Below are 27,517 nucleotides of genomic sequence, written 5' to 3' on the forward strand. Positions count from 1 at the left end.
TCAGAGGAGGAAATGGATGGAAATCAACTTGTAGTAACTTGTTCGATTTCACAGAATAAAAATTCGTTTATACCTACCTACGCCCTTATTGATACCGGAGCATCAGGATATGCTTTCATTGATGAATCCTTTGCACGCCACAACAATCTTACAATGACCCCCCTTAAAATACCTCGCCATGTAGACGTTATAGACGGAAGGCCTATTAAGTCAGGAAAAATTACCCATATTGTCGATGTCTCGCTAGACATTCATGGTCATCGGGAGACGGCGCCATGTTTTGTAACGAAGTTAGGACACTATCCGATTGTGATGGGGACACCTTGGATGCGACGACATGATGTTATGATTCGACCAAAAGAAAATCTACTTGTTTTTGACTCTCGAAGCTGTTGTCAACACTGTTCACTCAGTGGAACTGCAGTTATTGTTCATGGTATCTCGATCCCCTTACCGGAACACCATACAGTCATCGTTTCAGCAACCGAGAAATCCACTATCGATATCGAACAATTAGTACCGAAAGAATTTCACCATCGTCTTCATATGTTCAAAGAATATGATGCTTCAATTCTCCCACCACATCGACCATCCCATGACATCGAGATAGTATTAGAGGAAGGCAAACGACCACCATATGGACCTATATATGGATTATCTCAAATTGAGTTAAAAGCACTACGAGAATATCTTGATGAAAATTTACCCAAAGGATTTATTCGAGCCAGTGAATCACCAGCGGGAGCACCCATACTGTTTGTGAAGAAAAGCGATGGAACCCTCCGACTTTGTGTTGACTATCGAGGCCTAAATGCGATTACAATCAAAAATCGATATCCATTACCATTGTTGAAAGAAACCCTGGCTAAGTTATCAAGAGCACGATACTATACTAAGTTGGATTTACGATGGGGATATAATCAAATCAGGATAGCGGAGGGAGATGAATGGAAAACAGCATTCCGGACTCGATATGGACATTTCGAATATACAGTAATGCCGTTTGGATTAGCTAATGCCCCTGCTACATTTCAGCATTGGATCAATGATATTCTACGTCCCTACCTCGATCAATTCGTAACAGCATACTTAGACGATATCCTTATCTATTCCGAGACCCTATCAGAACATAAAGAACATATTCAAAAGGTTCTAAAGGTACTTGATGAAAATCATGTTCACCTTAAACCTGAAAAATGTGAATTTATGGTTCAGGAAACAAAATATCTTGGTTTAATCCTTACTCCGAATGGGAATAGAATGGATCCAAAGAAAGTTATCGATGTTTTGGAATGGACTACACCGACAAACCTTCGTGATGTTCAAGTATTCCTAGGATTTGCAAATTTCTACCGACGGTTTATTTTGGGATATTCGAAAATTGTTGCCCCGCTTACAGCCTTGACAAAGAAAAACGTTAAATTTGAATGGACGGATGAAAGGGAGGAAGCATTTCAGACTTTGAAAAAGATGTTTACAACGGCACCGATACTAGCTCATTTTAATCCAGATCGAAAAATTGTGATAGAAACTGATGCATCCGACTATGTTTCAGCAGGAATCCTATCTCAACGTGACAACGAAGGAATTCTACATCCAGTTGCTTTCTTTTCCAAGAAACACTCTCCCGCAGAATGCAACTACGAAATCTATGACAAAGAGCTTTTAGCAATTATACGATGTTTTGAAGAATGGCGACATCATCTGGAGGGAGCTCAATTTCCAATTGAAGTTCTTAGCGACCATCGGAATCTTGAGTATTTTATGACAACAAAATTGTTAAATCGTCGACAAGCCCGTTGGTCCGAATTTCTTTCACGCTTCGATTTCGTTATACAATTTCGGCCAGGAAAACAAGGAACAAAACCAGATGCATTGACTAGGAGGTCAGGTGACCTACCTAAAGAGGGGGATGAACGGTTAACGCATCAGAGTCAAGTGATTCTGAAGCGAAAAAATTTGGATACCAAGCTAAGTTTGTTCGCGGGTTCTTTGTCAAATGAATCCGCTGAAGGAGCGTCCACTGTAGAGGAGTTATTTTCAAAAGCTTACCAAGTGGATAGTTTCCCAAACAAGGTTCTCAATATGCTTCGGAATGGCATACGCCACTCAAACAAAATCTCACTTGCCGAATGTATGGAAGATAACAACGGTCGGCTGCTTTATCGAGGCATGCTATATGTACCAGACGATGATGACCTTCGACTAAGGCTTTTAAAAGAATATCATGACAAACCATCTGCAGGACATCCGGGTAGAGCGAAGACTCTGGAGCTCCTAAGTCGAGAATATTACTGGCCACAGATGCGGAAGTTTGTCGATCAGTATATTAGGAATTGCAATGTGTGCACCCGTAGCAAGGCATCACACAATGCACCTTATGGAGTACTTCGCCCCATGCCAATTCCCGATGGACCCTGGACAGATGTCTCGATGGACTTTGTAACTGATCTTCCTGAGAGTGATGGGTATAATGCGATTTTGGTCGTGGTGGATAGACTAACCAAAATGCGGCATCTGATACCAACGACAAAGGAGGCGGACTCACAGGAAGTAGCAAGGCTATATATTGATAACGTCTGGAAGCTACATGGATTACCCGACACTATGGTATCCGATCGAGGAACACAGTTCGTCGCGGAATTCTGGAGGTCCCTTTGTGATCGATTGGAAATCTCGCCAAAGTTCTCTACTGCATTCCACCCCCAAACAGATGGACAGACAGAAAGAATTAATGCCATAATGGAACAATACCTCCGAAGCTATGTTTCCTATCAACAAGATGACTGGGTCCGATGGTTACCGATGGCTGAATTTGCAACCAACAACCACGTTTCCGAAACAACAAAAGTTTCCCCCTTTTATGCTAATTCGGGAAGGAATCCTAGGATAACATTTGGGCCTTTGGAACATGGTCGAACGACGGCGGAGGATCAAGCGAACCGTATTGCAAGGGAAATGAAGGATGTGGTGGACTTCCTAAGAGAAGAAATGTTCCGGGCGCAAAGGATACAAGAAGAATCAGCCAATAGGAATCGAACTCCAGCTCCTCGATATTATTTAGGAGATAAGGTTTTTCTCTCGACCCGTCATATTCTAACAAAGCGACCCTCTAAGAAATTCGATTGGAAACGTATTGGACCTTATAGCGTTAAACGAATCGTTAATCCCTATGCTTACGAGTTGGAACTTCCCCGGTCGATGAAAATTCATCCAGTATTTCATGTTTCGTTATTGTCACCTGAAGCGAATGATCCTTTACCAGGACAACAACGATTACCACCACCTCCGGTTGAAATCGAAGGGGAGGAAGAATGGGAAGTCGAAGATATTTTGGATTCGAGGAAACGAAGAGGAAGATTTGAATATTTGGTACGATATATGGGATATGACGAAGCCTCCTGGCAACCGCTATCGGACCTTGAACATTCACCTGAAATTATTAGACGATTCCATAAGCGTTATCCAGAGAAGCCTAAGCCTACCAGGAGGTAGGCCTTAGAGGGGGGCGTGGTCTGTAATGGCAGCTATGTATTTCGGCTAGGTGATGAACTGGGATGAGGGAAGGAGGTATCGTGCAGTGGAATTAGGATTTGTAATGGGGATTTCTGTTATGTTCTTTGGGTTTCTGTTACGCGAAGGTATTAGTCATTGTTGGATTATGGATGGATATATAAGGGGGCGTTGTCTCGTGCTTTTGTCTGTTTTCCTTCTTCTCTTTCTTCCTTACGCAACCTCTGTATTTATTCCACGAATACTATTCTCTGTCCGCACTACGTCATAGGGCTCCAACCGGTTTATCATACCAGGCAGAGCCACCCCATAGTCCATAGTCAAAGCATACCTTTACATCTACGTTCACGTCTACGTCACTACCTAGGTTGTATTCCTTGGCACCACAGTCTATTGCCTACAGTCCCCGTGATAAAGAGGATGCTGATGACGATACTATCGAAGATGAATCTGTCCATGGGTCCAGTGATGGTGAAGGTGCTGCTATCGGTGACTTTGTTCCACAGAACCAGAAGGCAATTGATGATCTATTAGATGTGGCAGAAAGCAAAACCCCGTTGATAGAACAGATGGGTATCGGCGTATATAACAACCTCAAAAACCGCGAGGAGTACAAACGTCAACGGGCCATTGCCAGAGAGGCTCTCGAGGCTAAACCGATGCAGTTTATCATTGGTTCGAAATGGACTGATGTTAAGACTAAAGCCACCAGGCAGATTCTCATTAACAAAGTTAAACATGCTCTCGCCGAGTACAACTACCCCGATCACATCATCTTGGCCATCATAATATCTCTCACCAAGAACAAACGGAGAAACAAAAACAGGCTCAAGAACATGCTCGTTGTCCATAACGGGGGGACTGTTCGAAAGGGAAGACCCATTAAACACGGACTCTACAGCGGGAAGCATAAGAGTAAGGGTAAGGGAAGTGAATCATCTCATGCATCTCGTGCCCTCCCTGAACGTTCAACTACCGCACTGATGCCTGAAAGAACAGAGCAGGAAGTATCAGTCGACACCGAGGCTGCCTGTGCACATGCCTCATCGGCCCCAGCAGCAGCACAGAAGAAACCAGTGGCAGCTAAGGCTAAACAAACACAGGGTTCGTCGAAGCAGCCTACAAGCAACAACGCTGCTAAACCAGCCAAGGAGAGTCGTCCAAAAACGGCTAGAAAGTCACCATGGCTGAGCCAACCAGCTGAGACAGTTGAAGATCCCATTTTGGGTGACAATGACGATGAAGACGAGCAAAGACCAGCAACCAAAGCCAAAGAAATGGCCCCTGTTGTCCTCAACGTAATGAATACTGGGGCAACACAGGCACCGGTCGACGGTATCCCTCCAGCTGTTAGAAAGAGGATTGCTCAACGGTTTACTCCGCCTCCCAATGCTGCTAACAAAGAGCTCCCATCCAAGTCAAGTGGAGAGTATTTTATTCTTGTCAATAATAGCAAGGTTGTTTACTCCCTTTCGCTATCATATAAACAATTTCGAGCAAAGTGGAATGATCAGGACACCTGGTACCGGTTTTCAGCTTCGGGTGGTCCCCAGAACCTCCTTGATGACGAGGACAAGTACAAGAGGTTTCTGGCTGCCGTCAAGAAGACCAAGGATGTGCCGGTAATGTGGGTACACTCTGATGCTGATTACATGAGTGGGGATGACTCGATTTACTACGCAGCACCAAAGACACCGTATCCAAAACCAGTGATGCCCATTGAATCTCAAATAGCCCCTCCTGCTCCGGTTGCTGCTGCCAATTCAATTGCTGATAAGTCGGAGCCTATTCCCTTGTCACCGGAGATTCCAACTTCTACCAACCCGGCACCAACCGCTCCTACCAATGTACCAGCTAAACGCCGTGGCAGACCTAAGGGCAGTAAAAACAAGGCTCCTTCTCAGAAGAAAACTAAAGACATGGAAGAGAAGGTTACATCCACTGCAAAAGGCCGTCAGAGTGCTGCTGCTGCGGCAGCCGATGATTCAAATAAGGTGGTTGAGAAGCCAAAGAGAACTTGCAGGAGGAAGAAGGATGACGGAAAGGAGGAGCTTAAGTATCAACCCCCTACTGCAACTTGTCCACTGATCGTTGAAGCTGACAGGTATCAGTGATAGTGTAACCAACAATACCGAACCAAAGCCACAGATCCCTGGTAATAAGACAACAACCAAGGCCAAAACGAAAGACAGATCTACTCAAAAGCAGTACTCTACTCAGGTACCACTGAGTACACTTGGCGCTATGCCGGACCCTACCCCTCCCTCTGCTCAGCCTGAGCCTGTTGAGGAGAATGAGCGTAGGATATTGATGCCCCCTTCTGCTCAGCCACAGGGTCTTCACACCCTAACACAGGCCCCTACTACACAGCGCACATTGACACATGTTCCAACAGCTTCTACACAGATTAGGTGTGGCTTGATGCCAAGAGCTGCTCAACTTAGGCTATCTACACAGAGTTTAATCCCCACCCAGGATTATGCCAAGGAGGATGGCTTTGCTATCGAGAAGATTCTAGGACTTGATGATCCTTTTGGTACACCTGCCGTGAACCAGAACCCACCGGCTATCCCGAGAAAGTCAGCTAGGAGACCTGTCTTTGGTATCTCGTCTACACAGACACGCACTGCAGGCTATGAGACTCTACAGCACCACACTAGCTCCTCTCAATCGCAAGTGATTCGTGGGGCGTCCAGTCGTGGTCCGCCGTTGTGGAAGATCCAAACCGAGGCCACTGCCATGCCCCCCCCAGCTATGGCGCATCGCACTCGCACCATAAGAGACTTCACGACTGCAAAGGAAGTTTACAACAACTCCACCGTAGGCAATGCCAACAGTCTGTATCAGCCTTTGACAGGGCTAATGGGAGTCGGCGTAAGAGTTAGCACTGCTGTTACCCAAGGTACTGGACCTCCTTCCGTGGAAGGGGAGGCTAGAGCTATGACAAAGATGCTTGCGTACAATGTGCTGAGGCAAGTGCCTGCTCTTGCGAAGAAAGGCGACACCATTGAAGCCGAGATTCAGGCGATAAACGCGCCATTGAAAAGGCCTGCAGAGGCGGACGCTGCCGGAAAGGTCACAAAAAAAGCTAAGATCGGAACTAATATGTTTAGAAAGCTAGCGTACGGACACGGGGTGCCAGAAACGCCTAACTAATTTCGGCGCGTATGAGAAACACATATACAAGGGTATGTTGCAACACAAGGTTTTCTTTAAAAATTGGCTATTATATTTGAAAGAGGCGGTTTTTATCAAGATGGACTGGCGCGAGATTTAAAGGGCGCTAGTGTTAGCACAAGGAGGTAATGTTGTTGCTATAATTGTTAATTATAGTGCTGGTAAAGTATTATACTTTTAGCTTGATGCGATTTATTTAATCGTCTGGGGAAAGGGTACGGAAAGGTGTTGGAGAATTCGTAGAGTGATTTAAAGTACAAGGAATAAAAAGGTGTTAATAAATTCGTCGAGTGCGTTAAGGTGAATGGTCCTTCAAAATAATATTAAATGTTGTGAACAAAATTGTAGGTGTAACCGTTAGTGAAATCGTTTGAAAAATTGTATGTTTAAATGTTAATAAAATTGTTGATAAAATCGTGCATGTATAATGATAATATTTAAACTAAATCGTCAGTTTAATCGTATGGTTAATCGTTAGTAAAATCGTGCCCGCTGCCTGATATTATCTTTGGTAAAGGATCGGTAAAGTAGTTCGTAAAGTCATGAACAGAGAGGACGGTCTTGTAAGAAACTCGTTGACTTTATTGTTAGTAAAATCGCAAGTAAAGTCGTATACCGGAAAATGCCATTGCTTTGCTTCACAGTAATGTCATCAAGTAACTCATCAGTATAATCGTTGGTCAATTCGTATCCTGATTTTGCGGTATATATATTTCGTCAGCTATCTCGTTCGTAAAGTCGTTAGTAAAGTGGTAACCACGATATGATATAGATATCTTGTTTAACAAGTCGTCAATGAAGTTGTAAATCAATTTGTAGACTCCGTTTGCCTGATGCAGGAATGTCGTTGGATATATGTGGGATAAATTGTTAGTCAAATCGTTGTCAGCACCACGCTGCAGGCAAAGTCCTCAGTAAATTCGTTTGTAAAGTGGGCAGGAATGTCGTATGCAGATAATTGCGGGTGTGGGCTCTGCTGCAAATTCGTCAGCAAACTCATCTGTATAGTCGTATGCAAAATTGTTCACACAGAAAACAACCACCAAGTATTAAGGTAAAACTCGTCAGGGAAAACGTTAGTAATGTTGTTCTCTCTCCGCAGATGAATCAGTAAAGTCGTCAGGTAAATCGTCGCCCTCTTGGGCTATTGCCTGGATAATTATAAAACAATACGTGGATATTAGCGAGTAAAAGTTTAATCGGCTGTGTTTAATCGGCCCTGGGAAAGTCGTATCTACGGACTGGGATGCATTTCCGATGCATTACTCGATGCATATAGCACGGTACCACAGGCTATTTCGCGCACAATAAATAGTGATGCTTTTACATACACATTTCCGACACGTTTTTAGAGCTGGTAGAGGCGCGAGTACGCTGTGAGTGTAAAATGGCACCATAGTTGATTATATAGTCCTCCAGATCAACTCGAAGCTACGGCAAGATAACCATGACTATTGCTATATACTTTTAGCCGTCAGACCAGTTGTCTCCGGGCTGAAATTAGTTTTGTAGAAAACTTTCCTTTACAACTTTCGCACTAGTACAAAGTTTTTGGTGCGTTTGTCTAAACGGTTCCATGAGATAATGAGGTTGCTAATGTACTGATAGGGTCCGCACAAAATGTGTATCAATGAACAATCATGAGATCCTTTCGGGTTTAGCATTAGACCCATCAGATCCACCCAAGGAACCAAGGGGTTGGTGGGTTTCGCATGGGATTATGGGGAGCCTAGTGCGCATGTGTTGAGGTCCGAATTGTCGAGTTATGAAAATTTACATTGTTTACGTGTAGAATACCCAGTCAAGGTATGTAGCTGGAATCTGTTCTTGGAAAGCTCATCCTCACTAATCCCCTAGTTGTCGCGAAAAGCGCCCTATGCTAGACGATTTGACTGGATTCCCATCCCTTAATGCCCTTAAATCACAAATCATAGCCCTCAAATTTAAATCAACGTGTTCTTTTAGACTCTGCAATATATCGGCGGATGGGCGATTGATACCGACCGACATATAGCTAGCGAGAGGATCTAGAGCCTGGTTTTCAAAAGGGTACATGTTTTTTCAGCCCGCCAGGCCAAAGCTCTCGAGTCGCAAACCCCAGTCATCGGCTGTTGAGTGCGCCGAGCATAACGGTTTGACTTACCCCACAATATGCCACCTGCGGAGTATATGTACGGAAGTTTCCACCCATCTCTCTGAACCTTGACAAGGGGGGCTGTTTTTTTTGGGGGGGGAGGGGATACCGGGCTATCTCTTGATCCTTCAACCCAGATCATTGAAACCTGCGATTGCGCGGGTAGCTTCTTTTTTACCATAGAGCCTAATTCCATTTATGGGGTTTAATGCGCACTGTATTCCAAAGGACATAGCTTAAACCTTCTGCATCCCATTGCACCCCTTTATGATATCCCGGGTTATGTCGACCCAGCTATTCAGACCGATATAGATGATCATATAGGAGGCTTTATATATTTGAATTCCGATCTGTGGATCCCCTTTAGTAATCGTGGTATGTTAAAAAATCGAAGCAGATAATGTGCGCATTTGTAATGTAAGTTTTTCCTGTTGTTCCGTGGCCTCCTTTTGAATGTCGTATCGGGGAGGTCTCAGGTAGAGATGCGAAGTAGCATTGTCTGTGCTTAGTTTTCTTATCATAATTAGAAGTACAAGTGCTGTAAGACTGGGTCGTATACTCTTACATTCCGCACTGCTCCTGCAACTATCCCGAAGGCCGACCTGAGCTCTGAACAGGCTCGGACAGAATATCGGAGATTCATCTGTCCATAGAATACCGAGGTGACAACGGGAATATCGCTCATCATGTGTTTAGGTTGGATCTGGATGCTGGATTTCCGTTGAGAAATCATGATCAGCAGTAAAACTTTCCTTGGACTGATACTTGAAACTCTCAGCCGATATGTCAGGACTATGTAGTTGTATTTTTCCCACTGTAAAGTATTAGGATCGATGTCGCTTAGAGGTGTGATCATTGAATCCCTGATCACCGAAGACTTCAAGCTTCTCGGGAACCTGGAATCCACGGGACGTCCACCGCAACTGCAGGTCAAACTAGGCTACTAATCCCCAGGCTGGAGGGAGCACGACGGTTCCACCGCTTCATGAAACATGTTGTTTCTACCCACTGTTTGCCGCCGCTGTCTTTGGCTAGGAGTTTCAGAGTTGCTCGCTATCTCGGTGGAATGGGTGGAATGACAAAATCACGAAGTGTGAAGTGTAAGGATAACCCCCCCCCCTTTTTTCCCCGGGTCCTAACGCCTTCAGTTGTGTTACTAACTGTGCCCGGCTTTCTCTTGCAGGGGCGGGTCTTAACCGAGTAACGTGGTTGTAGCCTTATAGGGTGCTCTCTACTTAGTCTCCACGTTTCGTTTAGATGCCTGCCAAGATAAAGCCAAGAGGTTGAGATTAAGTTTCGTCCAATATATTATGCACCCCTGGCACATAATATATAATTTTTGTCGAAGAACAAATGCGTGATTGACGACCCAAAGAGTTGGGTGATTGCCTACGTATACCAGACCCGCTTTGAGATCCGACACTGCTAGCAATGGAGTGAGCTGAGTAGAGTACGTGTAGCTACATGTAAGTACGTGCATGTACATGTAGGTACTTGCATCTTGCACGATACTCAGGAACATGGTCCCTGGACCAATCTGTCGGCTACGCTATCTCTACTCGACCCCAATCTATTGAGGGGGTTTTCCGGTACCTGGCTGAGATGTCTAAAATACATTAATTCCTACTATTACATATTTTCAAAAAGTGTGACAATACATAGTAGCAAGGGCACGGGCTTTACTTTCATGATCTGTATCATCCTGGAATCTCCAATAGTTGCATTTCTCCTTTGGTTCTGTTAATATATGGAAAGTCTTATATAAAGCTTCCATTCCTCCACCTCAATGCCTTTCTCTCACCAGTCCAGTTCACTCTCTTCATTCATTCACAGCTAGTCTTGATCAACGTTCTTTTTCCATTCCCTTCTTATCTTTCCACATTCGTTTTCAGGAAAAACGCTACTTTTCAATACACACAAAGCTCATTTGAAATGAAATTCGCAATCTTCTCCGTCAGCTTTCTCGCTGCCTTCGTTGCAGCCGCACCTGCTTCCGTTGGAAAGCTCAACAAGCGCGCCGCTGCCTCCGATGCTGCCTCTGTAGGTTACGCTACCCAGAATGGCGGTACCAAAGGTGGTTCCGGTGGCTCTACCACCACTGTTTCCTCCCTTGCTGCCCTTCAGACTGCGGCAACTTCGTCCGGCTCGAAGGTTATTGTTGTTAAGGGAACCATCACTGGTGACACTGTCATCAAGGTTGCATCTGATAAGACCATCGTTGGTTCCGACTCTAACGCTAGTATGTTTTCTCGCATTATCAATCTTGGCAATTGAGTGGATCCATATGCATGGAAAATTATACTAACATATCATTGATAGTTCTTTCTGGCGTTGGTCTCCGCATGAACGGCGTCTCGAACGTTATCATCCGCAACTTGACCATCAAGAAGGTCCTCGCTTCTGCTGGTGATGCCCTTGGTATCCAGGCTTCCAAGAATGTCTGGGTTGACCATTGCGATCTGTCTTCTGACCGTGACCACGACAAAGTAAGCTACCCATTACCGGGAATTAATTCTGACCTAATTAATTTCTAATATATGTTATCTTTTAGGATTATTACGATGGACTCCTCGATGTCACCCACGCCTCTGACTACATTACCCTTTCCAACAACTTCCTCCACGACCACTGGAAGGCATCCCTCGTCGGCCACTCTGACTCCAACGGTTCTGAGGACACCGGTCATCTCACTGTCACCTACGTCGGCAACTTCTTCTATAACTTGAACTCCCGTGGTCCTTCTTTCCGTTTCGGTACCGGTCACATCTACAACAACTACTACCTCTCTGTCTCCGATGGTATCAACACCCGCCAGGGTGCGCAGTTGTTGGTTGAGAACAACGTCTTCGTTGACTCTGACAAGCCTCTTTACTCCACCGATGCTGGTTACGCTGTTAGTTCCTCTCTTCCTACGGATTATTATTCTTATTCGATTGTAATTACTAATACCTTAATCAAATAGTACGCTTCTGGCAACGACTTCGGTGATGGCGAGAACACAGCCCTTACTGGTACCCTCAAATCGGTTCCTTACTCATACACAAAGGTTGCAGCATCCGCTGTCTACTCTGCTGTCTACGGAACCGCTGGTGCCACCCTCACCTTCTAAATGCGAAATTAGAAGGCCTTAATCCTAATCTGGTTGACCCGGAGCGGCGGTCAAGAAATTGTTTATATGGCGGATGGATATTTTAGATAGCTAGTTTTTTGTACTATATTTATCGTGCCCCGAAAAATAATATTGCGGTTGATTCCGTGAAGCTTACGCTAAATATTTCTACCTATTCTTTGAGTGATATTCGAATGCTTTAAATCTGTGTTTATAAAAGTTAGAGCCCCCCCGGGGGAATGCCACTATGTACTTATGTAGGTATGTACATGTGACTATCACTTGGCACGAGTGATCATTTGTGATCGACGCTTCAGTTTTACAATACACTCTTTCTTTCTTGGCTTGTGTAATAATTGCTTCTACACTTCTAACCGGCAGGTGAAACAACCGCTGTGGAGAATAAATCGAATCAACAATTTCCCTCACTCCAGTTCGATCCGGTATTAAGATGGTCGCTCAGCGCGTTGTTGCGGATGTGTTCCGCGAACTTGCCCTGATAGGGTATTACTGGTATTGGTTTAGCGTGGTGTAACGAAGTTCCAAGAAACCAAGTTTTATGCCTGGTTATGAAATACTCGCGGCAGACAAAAAGTAACGGACAATGCAAGTTTTGTCTCTGGGCCTTTTTTGCAGTAGTTCACGTCTAGCACGCGCACCCATTGGTGAACCAAAAACCTGCATTGTCCGGTACTTTATTCCTGCCGCGAGTTGGTTCCTAAATTCTGGGACGGGTCGAACGAGATCGAAATTGCCTTGATAGGGGGTTTAAGATCTATTTAACTTACGGTCTGTCAGATATACTTTATACGTTGTAGCATCTAGAAATGAAGGTGATCGACCAACCAAGATTTCACGGTATGAGATCCGTAACTGCGGGTTTCTTCTGGAGATGATCTTTTGTGGTAACGAGAAAAAAAGAATACTTTACATTACATGCATCGATATCAAACAAAATGAGAAAGACAATAGACAACAAAACAACTAGCTGATATTTCCTCCTGCATACTACAAATACAATCACATAATTGATCTCGTCAAAGAAAATAATATTACAAGGGCAGCTTGCCCATTCGCATCCATCGTATCGTCATCTCCAGCATAATACATGTCAAGTATAACGGCGCATTTCCTAGTGAGCGGGAACACTGCGGTTGGTAACTCCCGGAACAGGCGAGGAATGACCCGAATGGTGATGGTGATGATGCTTTCCGTGTCCGTAAGCATCGGGGTGTGTCTGGTGAGCTCCACCGTTTTCCCTAACCTCGGGCTCACCTTCAAACATGTCGATGGTCTCGTTGCGGCCTTCAAGAACACCACCGGCACGTTTGTATTCCTCGAGTGTCATCTTGGGCTGGACGGTTACGGGATGGAAAGTAGGGGCGTGCTCGATTCTTTCGTGGATTGGAACAGTGGTGTGGATAACGGCGGGCTGGATAACCTCACGCTCGATAACGGGTTGAACTTGCTCATAAACATGATGGTGAGCGTGCTCGCCGGTGATAGTGGCGCCGGCAATGTTGGTATGCTCGACGGGAAGAACCTCGCGAGTAGATTTGAATTTCAATTTCTGATAAGGTTAGATTATTTGGCACTACCATATTGTAAATCCTGTTATTTTGGGGGGTAAATTTGATGCCTACCTCTTCCTCAAGCCTTCTCCTTACGAGGTCTTCATCAACATCTTTGGTGACACGGGTCTCAACTGGCATGACCTGATGCCTGTGCTCCTCTGGCAAAACCTCCTTGTCCTCAATGGGCTGCACTCTGGTCTGATAATGCCTCTGATGTAGCTCTCGATCAACGGCGATGGTGGTCTCCTCGGTTTCCTTTGGAATGATGACCTCCTTCGTTACTGCCGGATTAAAGGCTTCCCTGACTTCGGTATCATGTTTCTTATCACGGGAACTGTCAGATGGCCAGGAAAGTGAGAGTTAGCGGTGATACTCGATCTAGCGGTGAGATACAAATTTATTGGAAGAATAATAAAGAGACCATAAAGAGTGAATAATGACTCTCGTGATATCTTCGTCCGATAGAGACACTTACATGAATTCCTTAGCGGCGTTCTTCATGGACTGCATTTTGGTTTAATGTGATGTGAGTAAATTGGTAGAAAAGGGTTCAAATTTGGTAGTGGTAATGATCTTTAAGGCGGTGTTCGTAACTAGAAGTTGATTTTTGATGGCGAGAGAAGTAAAGACTTCGCATTAAGGGTCAATATATACATCGAAAGCCCCAATCGACGTCATATCACCGACTAGCAATCGCTGGAAAGCCTCTGAGGTCAAGATTCGCTCATTGGGAGTGAGGCGCGAAAACCAAGGAAAATCTGGTTGTTTGGAAATTGTGGAGTTTGGAAGTTGAGGCGGTGGACAATCCGATGATTGTGGAGAATTGAATTAGTGAATAGGGGACTAGATCGGGTTTGTAAGATGCAATCGTCATAGTCTTGCACTCGCAGGCCTATCCCTCATTCTCCACTAACTGTGTTACTCTACTTGTGGTGTAAAGCACATATCTGAAACCTATGGTTTTCATTTCAAGGTTACTCGATGGAATGCAATCCGTTTGTAGGCTTGTGGCTGTCTTGGCGCGTAAGAGAGCGGCATGTAGAGACTTGGCGGACCAATACCGACAAGTTGGTGATTTGCTTGTGGTTGAAGATTCGATCGTCATTGATCACCACAGGGGGGTAAACTACCAATGGCTAGTAGAGTTTGTAGCAGGGTGGGAGTTTGTGGCGCTCGTGGTCCCATCCGAACCACAAGGAATTCTCCACATCTCGAGATGTCCTTCGTTGTGAACCTCTTCAACCTTAACGTCACGTCATGAAGACGAAAGTTGAATATTATTAAAAAAACGAGGGACCGAGAGCACCCAACTCCACTTTTCTTCCCCGTTATTCTTTTCTTCCTTCCTTCCATTATCTTTCCCCAGACAAGGATTTAAGCTTAATTGGTGACGCAAGGGGAACAAAGGGCACTCACTCAAAGCACTGAGATCCAAGATCCGCGGAGCGTTAAGTCTCTCGCATGCGGAATTTCAAGATTTCTACATAGATTTTCGATTCTTCTGCTGGCAACGAGAAGTGTGTTTTGGTTGAAAGCGGTATTGTGGCTTTCGGCAGTAAAGAGGCTATGGGAAATCGGATCACCCAACGGGTATCGGGGCCTCTTGTCTTTCGTCTACGGTAACCGGTGAAAGGGCAACTGGCCGGATAATCCTGTTTGTTTCGAGGCGGAAGGGAAAGCTTGAGCGGGCTAGATATGTTGGATCTTTGCTGTGACGTTTCTTGAGAGCCGAATCTTTCACACCTGTCTCACTCGAGCACATCACATATGCTCTATTCCAAAATTCCCAACTCCCACTTTCCCGTTAATTCCTAAATTCGCAAACCTTTGGTATCTCAATCTTCGAAAGACGACACTTGAACACCTCCAGTTACAGAGATGCCTCTAGGTAGAAAACTTAAGAGCGCACTCTTAAGATTACCTTGTGGGCATGGGGGGTCTAAATTCAAAAAAGACGACCCTGGGCTTATTGCCCCTCGAATTCGTTCTCCGCCTACACGGACTGGGGCTTCAGAATCGGTAATAGCCTCAGCACTATTAGTTGCTCCCCAGGCGAGAGAATCTCATAGTTCTCGTGAAGATACCTTAATATCCAGAGGAGCAGGAGCAGGAGTGGGAGTGGTAGCAGATCATACAGCAAGAGTAGCGGAGGGAGAAGGAGGCGAACAAGAAGCGAAGCAAGAGCCTACGTTTATTACTGATAATGATCAAAACCCCCAAATACCTTGTGATTCGGGGTATGAGCCTGGCCCGGCTGAGCCAGTTCGCTCAGGTACCATTTTCAATGATCCTGGACATATCCATATCATTGATTACGGGAATCCTTCGGAGGATGTTTCTCCTACACTAATCGAGCCAGAACCGCTTCGTACTCATGAACAAACTCCGGATACCGTAGCCGCCGACGAAGAGAATCTCGTCAAGCGAAATTCACCAGTAGGTCGTTGCTTTCCATAATGAATTAAACAAATCGTTGCTTTCCAGATTTTGCATGCAACACCAATACTCACTCGTCTCTTGTATCACACAGCTTCAGCTGAGAAATGAACTTTGTCGAAATTCTTCTGACGATAGCCAATCCAGTGATTACTCGAACCACTGTAAGTATTCTGAAACCTTAGTATCCTGACCTTAATTCAACTAACGTTGTTACTCGGATAGCAATAACACAATCCCTCAATCCCAACAGCCGCCCTACTTCTAAAGTCTACTATGGGCAACGGTACGACAGTGATCTTCGCGAAGCACGCAAACAAAGATTCCTACCGAAATCAACAACAGAACCTCCGGAAACTGCGGGACCTTCTCGTCCTCTCCCCAGACCATCTCTGGGGGTGGTTCCCAGTTTTATAAATACGCGGAATGTCGATACTGGTCCAAAGGCGGAAAGTTGGATCAATGAGCCCGTATGTGAGTATAATGGTATCAGTGCGAGTGAAATGAGAGGGGGACAAGAGAATGGGTATGTTTACTCGCACGCTGGGGCTAAAGGTAAAACCATTCATAATGCAGGCAAACACCAAGATCAATAACTAAATGGCTCAAGAAATCACACTAGAAGAGGAGCAGCGATATCGTAATCCCGGACGAGAAACCTCCGCCGAGACCACATCAATTCACCAAGAAACACTAGATCGTAAGCCACAAACCTATATTTCCTGACTTCATCCACTCACTAATTAGGACCAGCGGTAATACACACCGTCATCCGCCCTGTCGAGAACGAAGAAATAACGACTGTCATAACTCGCGAGATCCATCACACAGAAATCCACCCCATTGTTCAACCCATCGTCGACATAGAACGTCTTCCCAAGAAACATTACCTCGAAACGCCCGACGGAAAGCTCGTTGAGATCACCGCCGAGGAAGCAGAGCGTCAAGGATGGGACGAGGTATGGAAGGGTGACTTGGTCCCCGATGAGAGAAATGAAAGTGGCTTCAAGGTCCGAGATACTGGCGAAGCCAAAATTGAGGAGGCACAGCGGAGGATGGATGCTCTGGAATTGGAGCAACGAAATAAAGCCACTCCACCTACACTGAATATTAGCCATGCGCACGAGGAAGGCGTGTACGAGCCGTACGGTAACGGGGACATTATGGGTGATAATGGGAGAAAGGCACCGATGCCCCTGCCGTTGGGATTTGGCGCGAGGACCGGAAGCTCTGAAAGGGTCAAGACGCTACGTGGCCCGGAAAGCTATACGGAGAGGAATGTATTGGTTGGGCCTGCATATTAAATTTTGCTTAACTAGCGATTATGTTCTACGGGTCGTGCGCGGGTTTATACGCCTTGTTCTAAGAAACCAGTCGGTAAGAGTGTTTGTGTCCGTATCAGTGATAATAAAAATGCAATAATAACCTTGTTTCAGTAATTTATTCCTGTAAACACGTGATGAATAACGAGTAGGTTTGGATATGTGAACGAGAGTATATACATATGTAGTACATATATAGTACATTTAGATGTGAAATAACTACCAATGAACTCTAACCGGGGACTAGGGCTAGGATATGCATATGATGTTGCCAGTCTGACTTGGGACTATGTACATCATGAGATATGACTCGGGACCACCCGATGGAATCTGATTCGAACCTAGGATTGCAGTACTGTAGAGATTATATTACTACATATATTTACCATCATTAACTACATAAATGCATGACCTGCCTAACCTTGAAATAACTTCAGAGCATTGCTAAATACATAAGTGATCATTCCTGTGACAGTGAAAAACCGTTCGCTGCGTACTTGTACTTATATCAGGCCAAGACCTCAATCTAAACTATATAGTCTTCCTCATCGTCACCAGGAACGTTTTCTATTGGTTGCGTACTATTTCTAATATTGGTTGCATATCATTAGACAAAGAACTACTCCCGAGATGGAAGGGAAATGGCATTAAAAGGCGTGTAGCTATTGCAATTGATGGATATAAAAGAACAAACACTGACAGAACTCTCTACCAGCTCTAAAAACGTGTCGGAAATGTGTATGTAAAAGCATCACTATTTATTGTGCGCGAAATAGCCTGTGGTACCGTGCTATATGCATCGAGTAATGCATCGGAAATGCATCCCAGTCCGTAGATACGACTTTCCCAGGGCCGATTAAACACAGCCGATTAAACTTTTACTCGCTAATATCCACGTATTGTTTTATAATTATCCAGGCAATAGCCCAAGAGGGCGACGATTTACCTGACGACTTTACTGATTCATCTGCGGAGAGAGAACAACATTACTAACGTTTTCCCTGACGAGTTTTACCTTAATACTTGGTGGTTGTTTTCTGTGTGAACAATTTTGCATACGACTATACAGATGAGTTTGCTGACGAATTTGCAGCAGAGCCCACACCCGCAATTATCTGCATATGACATTCCTGCCCACTTTACAAACGAATTTACTGAGGACTTTGCCTGCAGCGTGGTGCTGACAACGATTTGACTAACAATTTATCCCACATATATCCAACGACATTCCTGCATCAGGCAAACGGAGTCTACAAATTGATTTACAACTTCATTGACGACTTGTTAAACAAGATATCTATATCATATCGTGGTTACCACTTTACTAACGACTTTACGAACGAGATAGCTGACGAAATATATATACCGCAAAATCAGGATACGAATTGACCAACGATTATACTGATGAGTTACTTGATGACATTACTGTGAAGCAAAGCAATGGCATTTTCCGGTATACGACTTTACTTGCGATTTTACTAACAATAAAGTCAACGAGTTTCTTACAAGACCGTCCTCTCTGTTCATGACTTTACGAACTACTTTACCGATCCTTTACCAAAGATAATATCAGGCAGCGGGCACGATTTTACTAACGATTAACCATACGATTAAACTGACGATTTAGTTTAAATATTATCATTATACATGCACGATTTTATCAACAATTTTATTAACATTTAAACATACAATTTTTCAAACGATTTCACTAACGGTTACACCTACAATTTTGTTCACAACATTTAATATTATTTTGAAGGACCATTCACCTTAACGCACTCGACGAATTTATTAACACCTTTTTATTCCTTGTACTTTAAATCACTCTACGAATTCTCCAACACCTTTCCGTACCCTTTCCCCAGACGATTAAATAAATCGCATCAAGCTAAAAGTATAATACTTTACCAGCACTATAATTAACAATTATAGCAACAACATTACCTCCTTGTGCTAACACTAGCGCCCTTTAAATCTCGCGCCAGTCCATCTTGATAAAAACCGCCTCTTTCAAATATAATAGCCAATTTTTAAAGAAAACCTTGTGTTGCAACATACCCTTGTATATGTGTTTCTCATACGCGCCGAAATTAGTTAGGCGTTTCTGGCACCCCGTGTCCGTACGCTAGCTTTCTAAACATATTAGTTCCGATCTTAGCTTTTTTTGTGACCTTTCCGGCAGCGTCCGCCTCTGCAGGCCTTTTCAATGGCGCGTTTATCGCCTGAATCTCGGCTTCAATGGTGTCGCCTTTCTTCGCAAGAGCAGGCACTTGCCTCAGCACATTGTACGCAAGCATCTTTGTCATAGCTCTAGCCTCCCCTTCCACGGAAGGAGGTCCAGTACCTTGGGTAACAGCAGTGCTAACTCTTACGCCGACTCCCATTAGCCCTGTCAAAGGCTGATACAGACTGTTGGCATTGCCTACGGTGGAGTTGTTGTAAACTTCCTTTGCAGTCGTGAAGTCTCTTATGGTGCGAGTGCGATGCGCCATAGCTGGGGGGGGCATGGCAGTGGCCTCGGTTTGGATCTTCCACAACGGCGGACCACGACTGGACGCCCCACGAATCACTTGCGATTGAGAGGAGCTAGTGTGGTGCTGTAGAGTCTCATAGCCTGCAGTGCGTGTCTGTGTAGACGAGATACCAAAGACAGGTCTCCTAGCTGACTTTCTCGGGATAGCCGGTGGGTTCTGGTTCACGGCAGGTGTACCAAAAGGATCATCAAGTCCTAGAATCTTCTCGATAGCAAAGCCATCCTCCTTGGCATAATCCTGGGTGGGGATTAAACTCTGTGTAGATAGCCTAAGTTGAGCAGCTCTTGGCATCAAGCCACACCTAATCTGTGTAGAAGCTGTTGGAACATGTGTCAATGTGCGCTGTGTAGTAGGGGCCTGTGTTAGGGTGTGAAGACCCTGTGGCTGAGCAGAAGGGGGCATCAATATCCTACGCTCATTCTCCTCAACAGGCTCAGGCTGAGCAGAGGGAGGGGTAGGGTCCGGCATAGCGCCAAGTGTACTCAGTGGTACCTGAGTAGAGTACTGCTTTTGAGTAGATCTGTCTTTCGTTTTGGCCTTGGTTGTTGTCTTATTACCAGGGATCTGTGGCTTTGGTTCGGTATTGTTGGTTACACTATCACTGATACCTGTCAGCTTCAACGATCAGTGGACAAGTTGCAGTAGGGGGTTGATACTTAAGCTCCTCCTTTCCGTCATCCTTCTTCCTCCTGCAAGTTCTCTTTGGCTTCTCAACCACCTTATTTGAATCATCGGCTGCCGCAGCAGCAGCACTCTGACGGCCTTTTGCAGTGGATGTAACCTTCTCTTCCATGTCTTTAGTTTTCTTCTGAGAAGGAGCCTTGTTTTTACTGCCCTTAGGTCTGCCACGGCGTTTAGCTGGTACATTGGTAGGAGCGGTTGGTGCCGGGTTGGTAGAAGTTGGAATCTCCAGTGACAAGGGAATAGGCTCCGACTTATCAGCAATTGAATTGGCAGCAGCAACCGGAGCAGGAGGGGCCATTTGAGATTCAATGGGCATCACTGGTTTTGGATACGGTGTCTTTGGTGCTGCGTAGTAAATCGAGTCATCCCCACTCATGTAATCAGCATCAGAGTGTACCCACATTACCGGCACATCCTTGGTCTTCTTGACGGCAGCCAGAAACCTCTTGTACTTGTCCTCGTCATCAAGGAGATTCTGGGGACCACCCGAAGCTGAAAACCGGTACCAGGTGTCCTGATCATTCCACTTTGCTCGAAATTGTTTATATGATAGCGAAAGGGAGTAAACAACCTTGCTATTATTGACAAGAATAAAATACTCTCCACTTGACTTGGATGGGAGCTCTTTGTTAGCAGCATTGGGAGGCGGAGTAAACCGTTGAGCAATCCTCTTTCTAACAGCTGGAGGGATACCGTCGACCGGTGCCTGTGTTGCCCCAGTATTCATTACGTTGAGGACAACAGGGGCCATTTCTTTGGCTTTGGTTGCTGGTCTTTGCTCGTCTTCATCGTCATTGTCACCCAAAATGGGATCTTCAACTGTCTCAGCTGGTTGGCTCAGCCATGGTGACTTTCTAGCCGTTTTTGGACGACTCTCCTTGGCTGGTTTAGCAGCGTTGTTGCTTGTAGGCTGCTTCGACGAACCCTGTGTTTGTTTAGCCTTAGCTGCCACTGGTTTCTTCTGTTCTGCTGCTGGGGCCGATGAGGCATGTGCACAGGCAGCCTCGGTGTCGACTGATACTTCCTGCTCTGTTCTTTCAGGCCTCAGTGCGGTAGTTGAACGTTCAGGGAGGGCACGAGATGCATGAGATGATTCACTTCCCTTACCCTTACTCTTATGCTTCCCGCTGTAGAGTCCGTGTTTAATGGGTCTTCCCTTTCGAACAGTCCCCCCGTTATGGACAACGAGCATGTTCTTGAGCCTGTTTTTGTTTCTCCGTTTGTTCTTGGTGAGAGATATTATGATGGCCAAGATGATGTGATCGGGGTAGTTGTACTCGGCGAGAGCATGTTTAACTTTGTTAATGAGAATCTGCCTGGTGGCTTTAGTCTTAACATCAGTCCATTTCGAACCAATGATAAACTGCATCGGTTTAGCCTCGAGAGCCTCTCTGGCAATGGCCCGTTGACGTTTGTACTCCTCGCGGTTTTTGAGGTTGTTATATACGCCGATACCCATCTGTTCTATCAACGGGGTTTTGCTTTCTGCCACATCTAATAGATCATCAATTGCCTTCTGGTTCTGTGGAACAAAGTCACCGATAGCAGCACCTTCATCATCACTGGACCCATGGACAGATTCATCTTCGATAGTATCGTCATCAGCATCCTCTTCGCCCCCAGTTTCATCAGCAATAAGCTGTTCTGCGAATGAACGTTTCTTGGTAATCCGCTGTCTTTCATTTGATTTGGCAACAGCAGGAGTAGGCTTGCTGGTCCTGGCTACTTTGTATTTGGCTGCATCATTATTGGCTTGCTCTTTTTCCTTCCATTTCTTGAATTCTGCGAAGAGAAGCATGTCGTTTGGAGCAAGAGCATGACTAACATCACCCATTGACTATACGTAGAGAGTTAGTTTTGGTATGTTAGATGAGAGTGGATGGAAAGACCTCCATGGTATATGTGGTGTTTTGAGCTTTGATATACTATTTTGATGGATGGTTCTTTTGTGTGTAAGGTGGGGGAGGGGAAGACACACAGCCGGCAGTATAAGTGGTGTGTATTGACCAGATCGCTAGATGTGCAGGGAGACTTTGTATACATGTATGCAGGATCGAGCTAGCGATTTCCGCGTTGTGTAACATTTTGATGCTCAACGTCCGGTATTCATGGGAATAGAAAAGATCATCATTATCATTTTCACGCGATGTCAGACGGTTTACCACAACGATGGACCCCGGGAGAGAAACGTCTTTGCTACTGTGATTTACTTGATGGGCTACCTCACCGTGTCGTGAGGAGCGTATGGTTCCAGCACCGGCGTCAACAGGCATTGAGAAATCAGCAGGAAGAGCCCAATGCAATCAATGTCAGTATCATACGGTGCAGATGTCACGCTGCTAACCATTTGATAGTCTCCAAGCCCACAGGCATCAAATCACGGTGATATCATTCAATCTCAGCCTGATAACCAGCAAGCTCTTGACCTACTGCTCAACTCTCCAGTATTTATTGACAGAGGTATTGATGATCATGCACTATCTGTGGGGGCTTCACCAGTATTCAACGATAATATGGGACCTTTGTTAGAAGACGGCAGACCCATGGGTAATCCGCCACGACGCCGAGGGCGTAGGGTACGCACCATAATTCAGAGAGAGCCCGCTCCTGCCATAAGACCTCTAGCACCGAGGTATAATGGTGATCATCGTGATAACATATCGCTACCCCAATCAATACATTGTAATGAATCTCCACAACATAACATACAAGAACACTCCCAAGAGCCGCTGGAACCCAACCCATATGTACAGGAGGAGGCCGAGTCCGTAGGGATGATGAGTCAAGAGCATGCTTCGACCCAGTTGGTTGTGCCTGACTCCCAAAACAGTGGGATATACCACCGTGAATGGTCAATTACAGTTGATCAGGCATATGGCCATGGTGCGGAAGAAGTCATACAAGAAACACAGCCAGACCCAGCGGAGCTTTCAGAAGACGAGGCAACACTGGATCATATGTCTCCGGTTGATATATATGCAGCGGCTGACAACTCAGCAGATGACCCAGGCAGTGAGCCAAGCTCTTCTGATAGTAGTGATGTGCTTGGTACCCCACCTACCCTTCCAGATCACGAGATGCCAGAAGAAAACCTTCCAAATCTGGACGATGAGGTGGAGTCTCTACATATGTGGGAAAATGACCCCGATGACTCTGACGATCCAGATGATTCAAATGGCAGCGTTGACGAAGAAGACTTAGAATACAGCGAGGATGAAGACCCACAAATACTGACAGACTTCCCATATAGTGCTATTCCGAACATCACACTCTCAGAACCGATCTTGAAACATATAACATTGATGAAGGTCCGCATGGACGGCAACGTAGCTATGGACACCCATAAGCGATACATCAGGGCTGTGAAGGACTTTGTATCAATCTCGGATGAAGCCACTGCCAGAAAGGAGCTGGGACTGATTACAGAGATCCACCACGTCCGATACGATGTTTGTCGAAATAACTGCCTGTGTTTTGCCGAATATCCCAATGCAACGAACTGTCCAATCTGCAAGGCTGACAGGCTCGATGGCAAAGGGAAGCCATATAAGACCTTTGATTACATCCCACTGATACACCGTCTACTACTCATGTATAGTGACTCAGAATATGTCCGAACAAGTGTGGCTTACAAGTCGTCATTTCCACCGGCGAACGAGAACGAGCGAGAGTCCACGAGAGATTACTGGGACAGTCTCCTTTTCTCTACACTCAAATCAACAAGAGACATATGGACTGAGCACAGAGACGTAGGCTTTATATTCAGTACGGATGGATCGTCTTTGTTTAATGTAAGGCTGTGCCGCCCTCTGGTGTTCAGTTACTAACGACTATGACGCTAGATTGGGCAATATGATGTATGGCCTTTACTCCTGGTTAACCTCAACATTCCTCCAGCAGAGAGGGTTCTGAAGAAGAACCTGATCCTGTGCGGGATCATACCAGGTCCTGGTAACCCCAAGGATATCAGCTCGTTCCTTAGGCCGTTGGTGGACGAGTTTGTAACTCTGCAGGCTGGTGTCAAAGGGTGGGATGGGCTGCGTAAGGAAGCATTCCAGCTACGCGCTCATATTGCACTGATCTCTGGCGACACGATGGCTATGGCCAAGCTGATGAAGTGGACGGGACCAAACAGCTACCGCTACTGCAGGTTCTGTGCCATCTACGGCATCAGCGAAGGCCACATATACTGCCCACTCGAGCCTCCGCGGGACCGTGCTGCTGTATCGGAACAGGAGGCATCGCAGGGAGAGCCATCATCTGGACAGTCACAGCCGGGCCCCTCATCCAACAAGCGGAAGCGCAAGCCTAGGGCAGCAAAAAAGAGCGGCCACTACCCAGAAAAGTCCTGGGATCCACGCACATTGCCGGTGTGGACTGATGAAGAGATGAGGCAGACCCATAAGGCCGTAGAGGACAAGAACATCGCTTGGGGTAAGCTCATGGGCACTAATGGGGAGCCAATATTCAGTTGCTTGAAATCCATCGTGTACCCTTGGTGTTTCACGCCTGATGTGATGCACCTGCTCGACGAGAACACACCCCGGCTTTATCTTGCCCACTGGATGGGCATATACCGGGACAAGGAAACCGCTGCTTTGTTCAAAAAACAGGGGACGGAGGATGGTAGAGACTTCAATAATTCACAAGCACGTTCTGACGCGAATATAGACTCTCAGGAGCACGATGAACTATTGCAACAGGGTTCGCAGGCCGGTTCTCAATCCCACTCGCAGGCAATACCCAGAAGTCAGAGTGACGTCCAGTCCCAGTCGCAGGCAGGATCCTTAAGACGGAGGCTGCTTCGGGGCAGACAGGTGGTGAGCTTCAATGCTGCCACTGATGATCACAGTGAATCATATATCCTTCCAAAGAAGGCTTGGGACAGGATCGGTGCAGAGATCGCAGATTCGAGAGCGTCTATCCCGACGGCGTTTGGCAAAGCGTTTAGGGACATCAAGTACCATGCAAGTTATAAAGCGACAGAGCTCATGAACTTCATGCACCTAATATCCCCAATCGTGCTGAATCAGCGACTTCCGGCTGAATACTATGAGCACTGGCACCACTTTGTCCTCGCAACAGAGAAGTCTCGTCGCTACCAGCTAACGATGGCCGATATCGATGAGATGGAGGAGGATATGATCCGGGTCGTGACTGATTACGAGCGGTTGTACTACCAGTATAAGACAGCAAGAATATCAAGCTGCACGACCCAGGTACATGGTGTTCTTCATTTATCCACCGCAATGAAGGTTTGCGGGCCGAACCCCATCTACCACCAGTATCCCATGGAGAGGACTGTGTGCACAATCAAGGCAATGTGCCATAGTCGCTCAGCCGCGAACCGCAATCTATCGCTGCAGCTCTTGGAGCGTGAGAGGATCAAACACCTGCCATTCATCGCCGTTGTAGGTCATCCCCTCTGGAAACACTTTTGATTACTAACCAATGTACAGCTTCCGGAAGGCTTCAACGACATGGAAGACAAACGATTGTTTGGCCTTGCGAAGAAGGACAAGGTGGCGTACCCTGTGCAGTACCCCGACTGCTTGCTGATGGGACCAAAGGAGAAACGGAGGCTCAACCAGTACGAAAGGGCAAGTCTTCGGCAGTTTATTGCTGAAAAGCTGGGCGTCCCAGTTCGTGCAGTGGACAGCACGGCCCTGCTGTCTGATATCATGGTGCTTTGGGGCAGGGCCGTCGCAGGGAGAATCCTGAACCATGGGAGCGAATACGAAGTCGTGGGCTCCAAGATATCCAACTCCAAGACTGGGGTAGCAACCAACAGGCGCAATGACTCCTGGGTCCGATATATACTGTCAGATGAGGATGACAACGATACATCATACTTTGGAAGGGTCATGCATTACCTGCAGTACGTGGTGTCCGAGATACCCAATTCTGCTGAACTGGGCCGGGATGGAACTGGGGAGCCTGTTCACCAGGAACCCGAGCCTTACATGCTTGCGTACATCGAACGCCTTGATGTAGGCAGAGTAAAGAAACTGAAGCTGGCCTACCGGATGGACTCTTCTAGGATCAAGAAAGAGTACGTCGATCTGAGGGACGTGCAAGAGCTTGTGGGCGTGATTCAGTCTCGTGGCAAGGAGTTCATGGTGTCCAGAAGCTCCTGCTTCTGGCCAAAGAAGGGTTTCAGTTGGAACGAACACATAGAGAACAGATTTCTGTTTCCTGGGGGGGAGTAGTGGAGGATTAACATGGTACGCCAGGCTAGTACTAGCGGGCGGGCATCAAGCTAGCCACCAATATGGCTAGCATGGGATTCGGAAAATCGTAAGTAAATGTAGCAGGAAAGTCGTCAGGAATCTTGTCGATCGCATTAAGGGTTTGTAAAATTACAAGTAAATGTGTTCGCAAATTCGTAAGTGATTGTCTGAACTAATTACTCAGTCTAGTCATCCATAAACCGTGGGTAAAGGTGTTGGAAACTCGTCGTCGTAGTTAACAGAAATTGCGTGTAGTCCCGCAAGAAAAAGTGGTCGGAAATGTTGTTTGTAAAATAGCAAGTAAAGTCGTTTGCTGAAAAATGTCGGACCAAGACAAAACAATAACCAAGAACATCGTAGGTAAAATCGTAGGTAAAATCGTAGTGAAAGTCGTACGGGAGGTCGTACGGGAGGTCGTACGGGAGGTCGTACGGGAGGTCGTACGGGAGGTCGTACGGGAGGTCGTATGGAAGGTCGTACGGGAGGTCGTATGGAAGGTCGTACGGGAGGTCGTACGGGAGGTCGTATGGAAGGTCGTACGGAAAGTCGTAACTTGTGTTTTGAATTTTAAGATAAAATCATCAGCAAAATCGTAAGTAAACTCGTACACGATTAATGACTAATTTTTGATAGAAAACATCGCGGGATAAATCGCCAATAAAATCGTCATGAATGCAGTCGGTAAAGTCGTCCCTATCAGACAAGACAGAAAACGCCGCCGGAAAAGTCATCAGTGAAATCTTGAGTAAAGTCGTTAGTAATATCGTTAATAGAAAATAATGCAGAAAGCACCACAGGATAAGT

The 27,517-nt window shown here is 45.8% G+C and overlaps 7 protein-coding genes across 7 annotated transcripts; 5 read left to right on the top strand and 2 right to left on the bottom strand.

Annotated features, from left to right (window-relative positions):
* Window positions 1-12: 12 nt before the first annotated feature.
* H6S33_012142 (uncharacterized protein) lies at window positions 13-6,669 on the top strand (the record flags this gene model as incomplete). Its single annotated transcript, XM_044843521.1, has 3 exons — window positions 13-3,491; window positions 3,917-5,569; window positions 5,625-6,669. 3 exons carry the CDS (start codon window positions 13-15, stop codon window positions 6,667-6,669), a joined length of 6,177 nt encoding a protein of 2,058 aa, XP_044695810.1.
* Window positions 6,670-8,007: 1,338 nt separating this feature from the next.
* On the top strand, window positions 8,008-8,573 carry H6S33_012143 (uncharacterized protein; the record flags this gene model as incomplete). Its single annotated transcript, XM_044843522.1, has 5 exons — window positions 8,008-8,066; window positions 8,203-8,244; window positions 8,299-8,422; window positions 8,483-8,496; window positions 8,561-8,573. The coding sequence occupies 5 exons, from the start codon at window positions 8,008-8,010 to the stop codon at window positions 8,571-8,573; spliced, it is 252 nt and encodes an 83-aa protein (XP_044695811.1).
* A 2,183-nt stretch (window positions 8,574-10,756) lies between these two features.
* H6S33_012144 (uncharacterized protein) lies at window positions 10,757-11,933 on the top strand (the record flags this gene model as incomplete). The annotated part of the gene is made up of 4 exons (XM_044843523.1): window positions 10,757-11,063; window positions 11,144-11,310; window positions 11,376-11,717; window positions 11,787-11,933. The coding sequence occupies 4 exons, from the start codon at window positions 10,757-10,759 to the stop codon at window positions 11,931-11,933; spliced, it is 963 nt and encodes a 320-aa protein (XP_044695812.1).
* A 1,132-nt stretch (window positions 11,934-13,065) lies between these two features.
* Window positions 13,066-14,017, bottom strand: H6S33_012145 (uncharacterized protein; the record flags this gene model as incomplete). The annotated part of the gene is made up of 3 exons (XM_044843524.1): window positions 13,066-13,503; window positions 13,577-13,841; window positions 13,983-14,017. The coding sequence occupies 3 exons, from the start codon at window positions 14,015-14,017 to the stop codon at window positions 13,066-13,068; spliced, it is 738 nt and encodes a 245-aa protein (XP_044695813.1).
* Window positions 14,018-15,385: 1,368 nt separating this feature from the next.
* H6S33_012146 (uncharacterized protein) lies at window positions 15,386-17,247 on the top strand (the record flags this gene model as incomplete). Its single annotated transcript, XM_044843525.1, has 5 exons — window positions 15,386-15,943; window positions 16,038-16,107; window positions 16,169-16,498; window positions 16,554-16,643; window positions 16,697-17,247. The coding sequence occupies 5 exons, from the start codon at window positions 15,386-15,388 to the stop codon at window positions 17,245-17,247; spliced, it is 1,599 nt and encodes a 532-aa protein (XP_044695814.1).
* A 2,108-nt stretch (window positions 17,248-19,355) lies between these two features.
* Window positions 19,356-22,317, bottom strand: H6S33_012147 (uncharacterized protein; the record flags this gene model as incomplete). Its single annotated transcript, XM_044843526.1, has 2 exons — window positions 19,356-20,400; window positions 20,456-22,317. The coding sequence occupies 2 exons, from the start codon at window positions 22,315-22,317 to the stop codon at window positions 19,356-19,358; spliced, it is 2,907 nt and encodes a 968-aa protein (XP_044695815.1).
* Window positions 22,318-22,629: 312 nt separating this feature from the next.
* On the top strand, window positions 22,630-26,692 carry H6S33_012148 (uncharacterized protein; the record flags this gene model as incomplete). Its single annotated transcript, XM_044843527.1, has 4 exons — window positions 22,630-22,791; window positions 22,838-24,274; window positions 24,326-25,894; window positions 25,943-26,692. The coding sequence occupies 4 exons, from the start codon at window positions 22,630-22,632 to the stop codon at window positions 26,690-26,692; spliced, it is 3,918 nt and encodes a 1,305-aa protein (XP_044695816.1).
* Between the last annotated feature and the right edge of the window lie 825 nt (window positions 26,693-27,517).

This window comes from Morchella sextelata, assembly GCF_020137385.1.
Source record: "Morchella sextelata strain SCLS chromosome Unknown scls_7, whole genome shotgun sequence".
Lineage (NCBI taxonomy): Eukaryota > Fungi > Ascomycota > Pezizomycetes > Pezizales > Morchellaceae > Morchella > Morchella sextelata.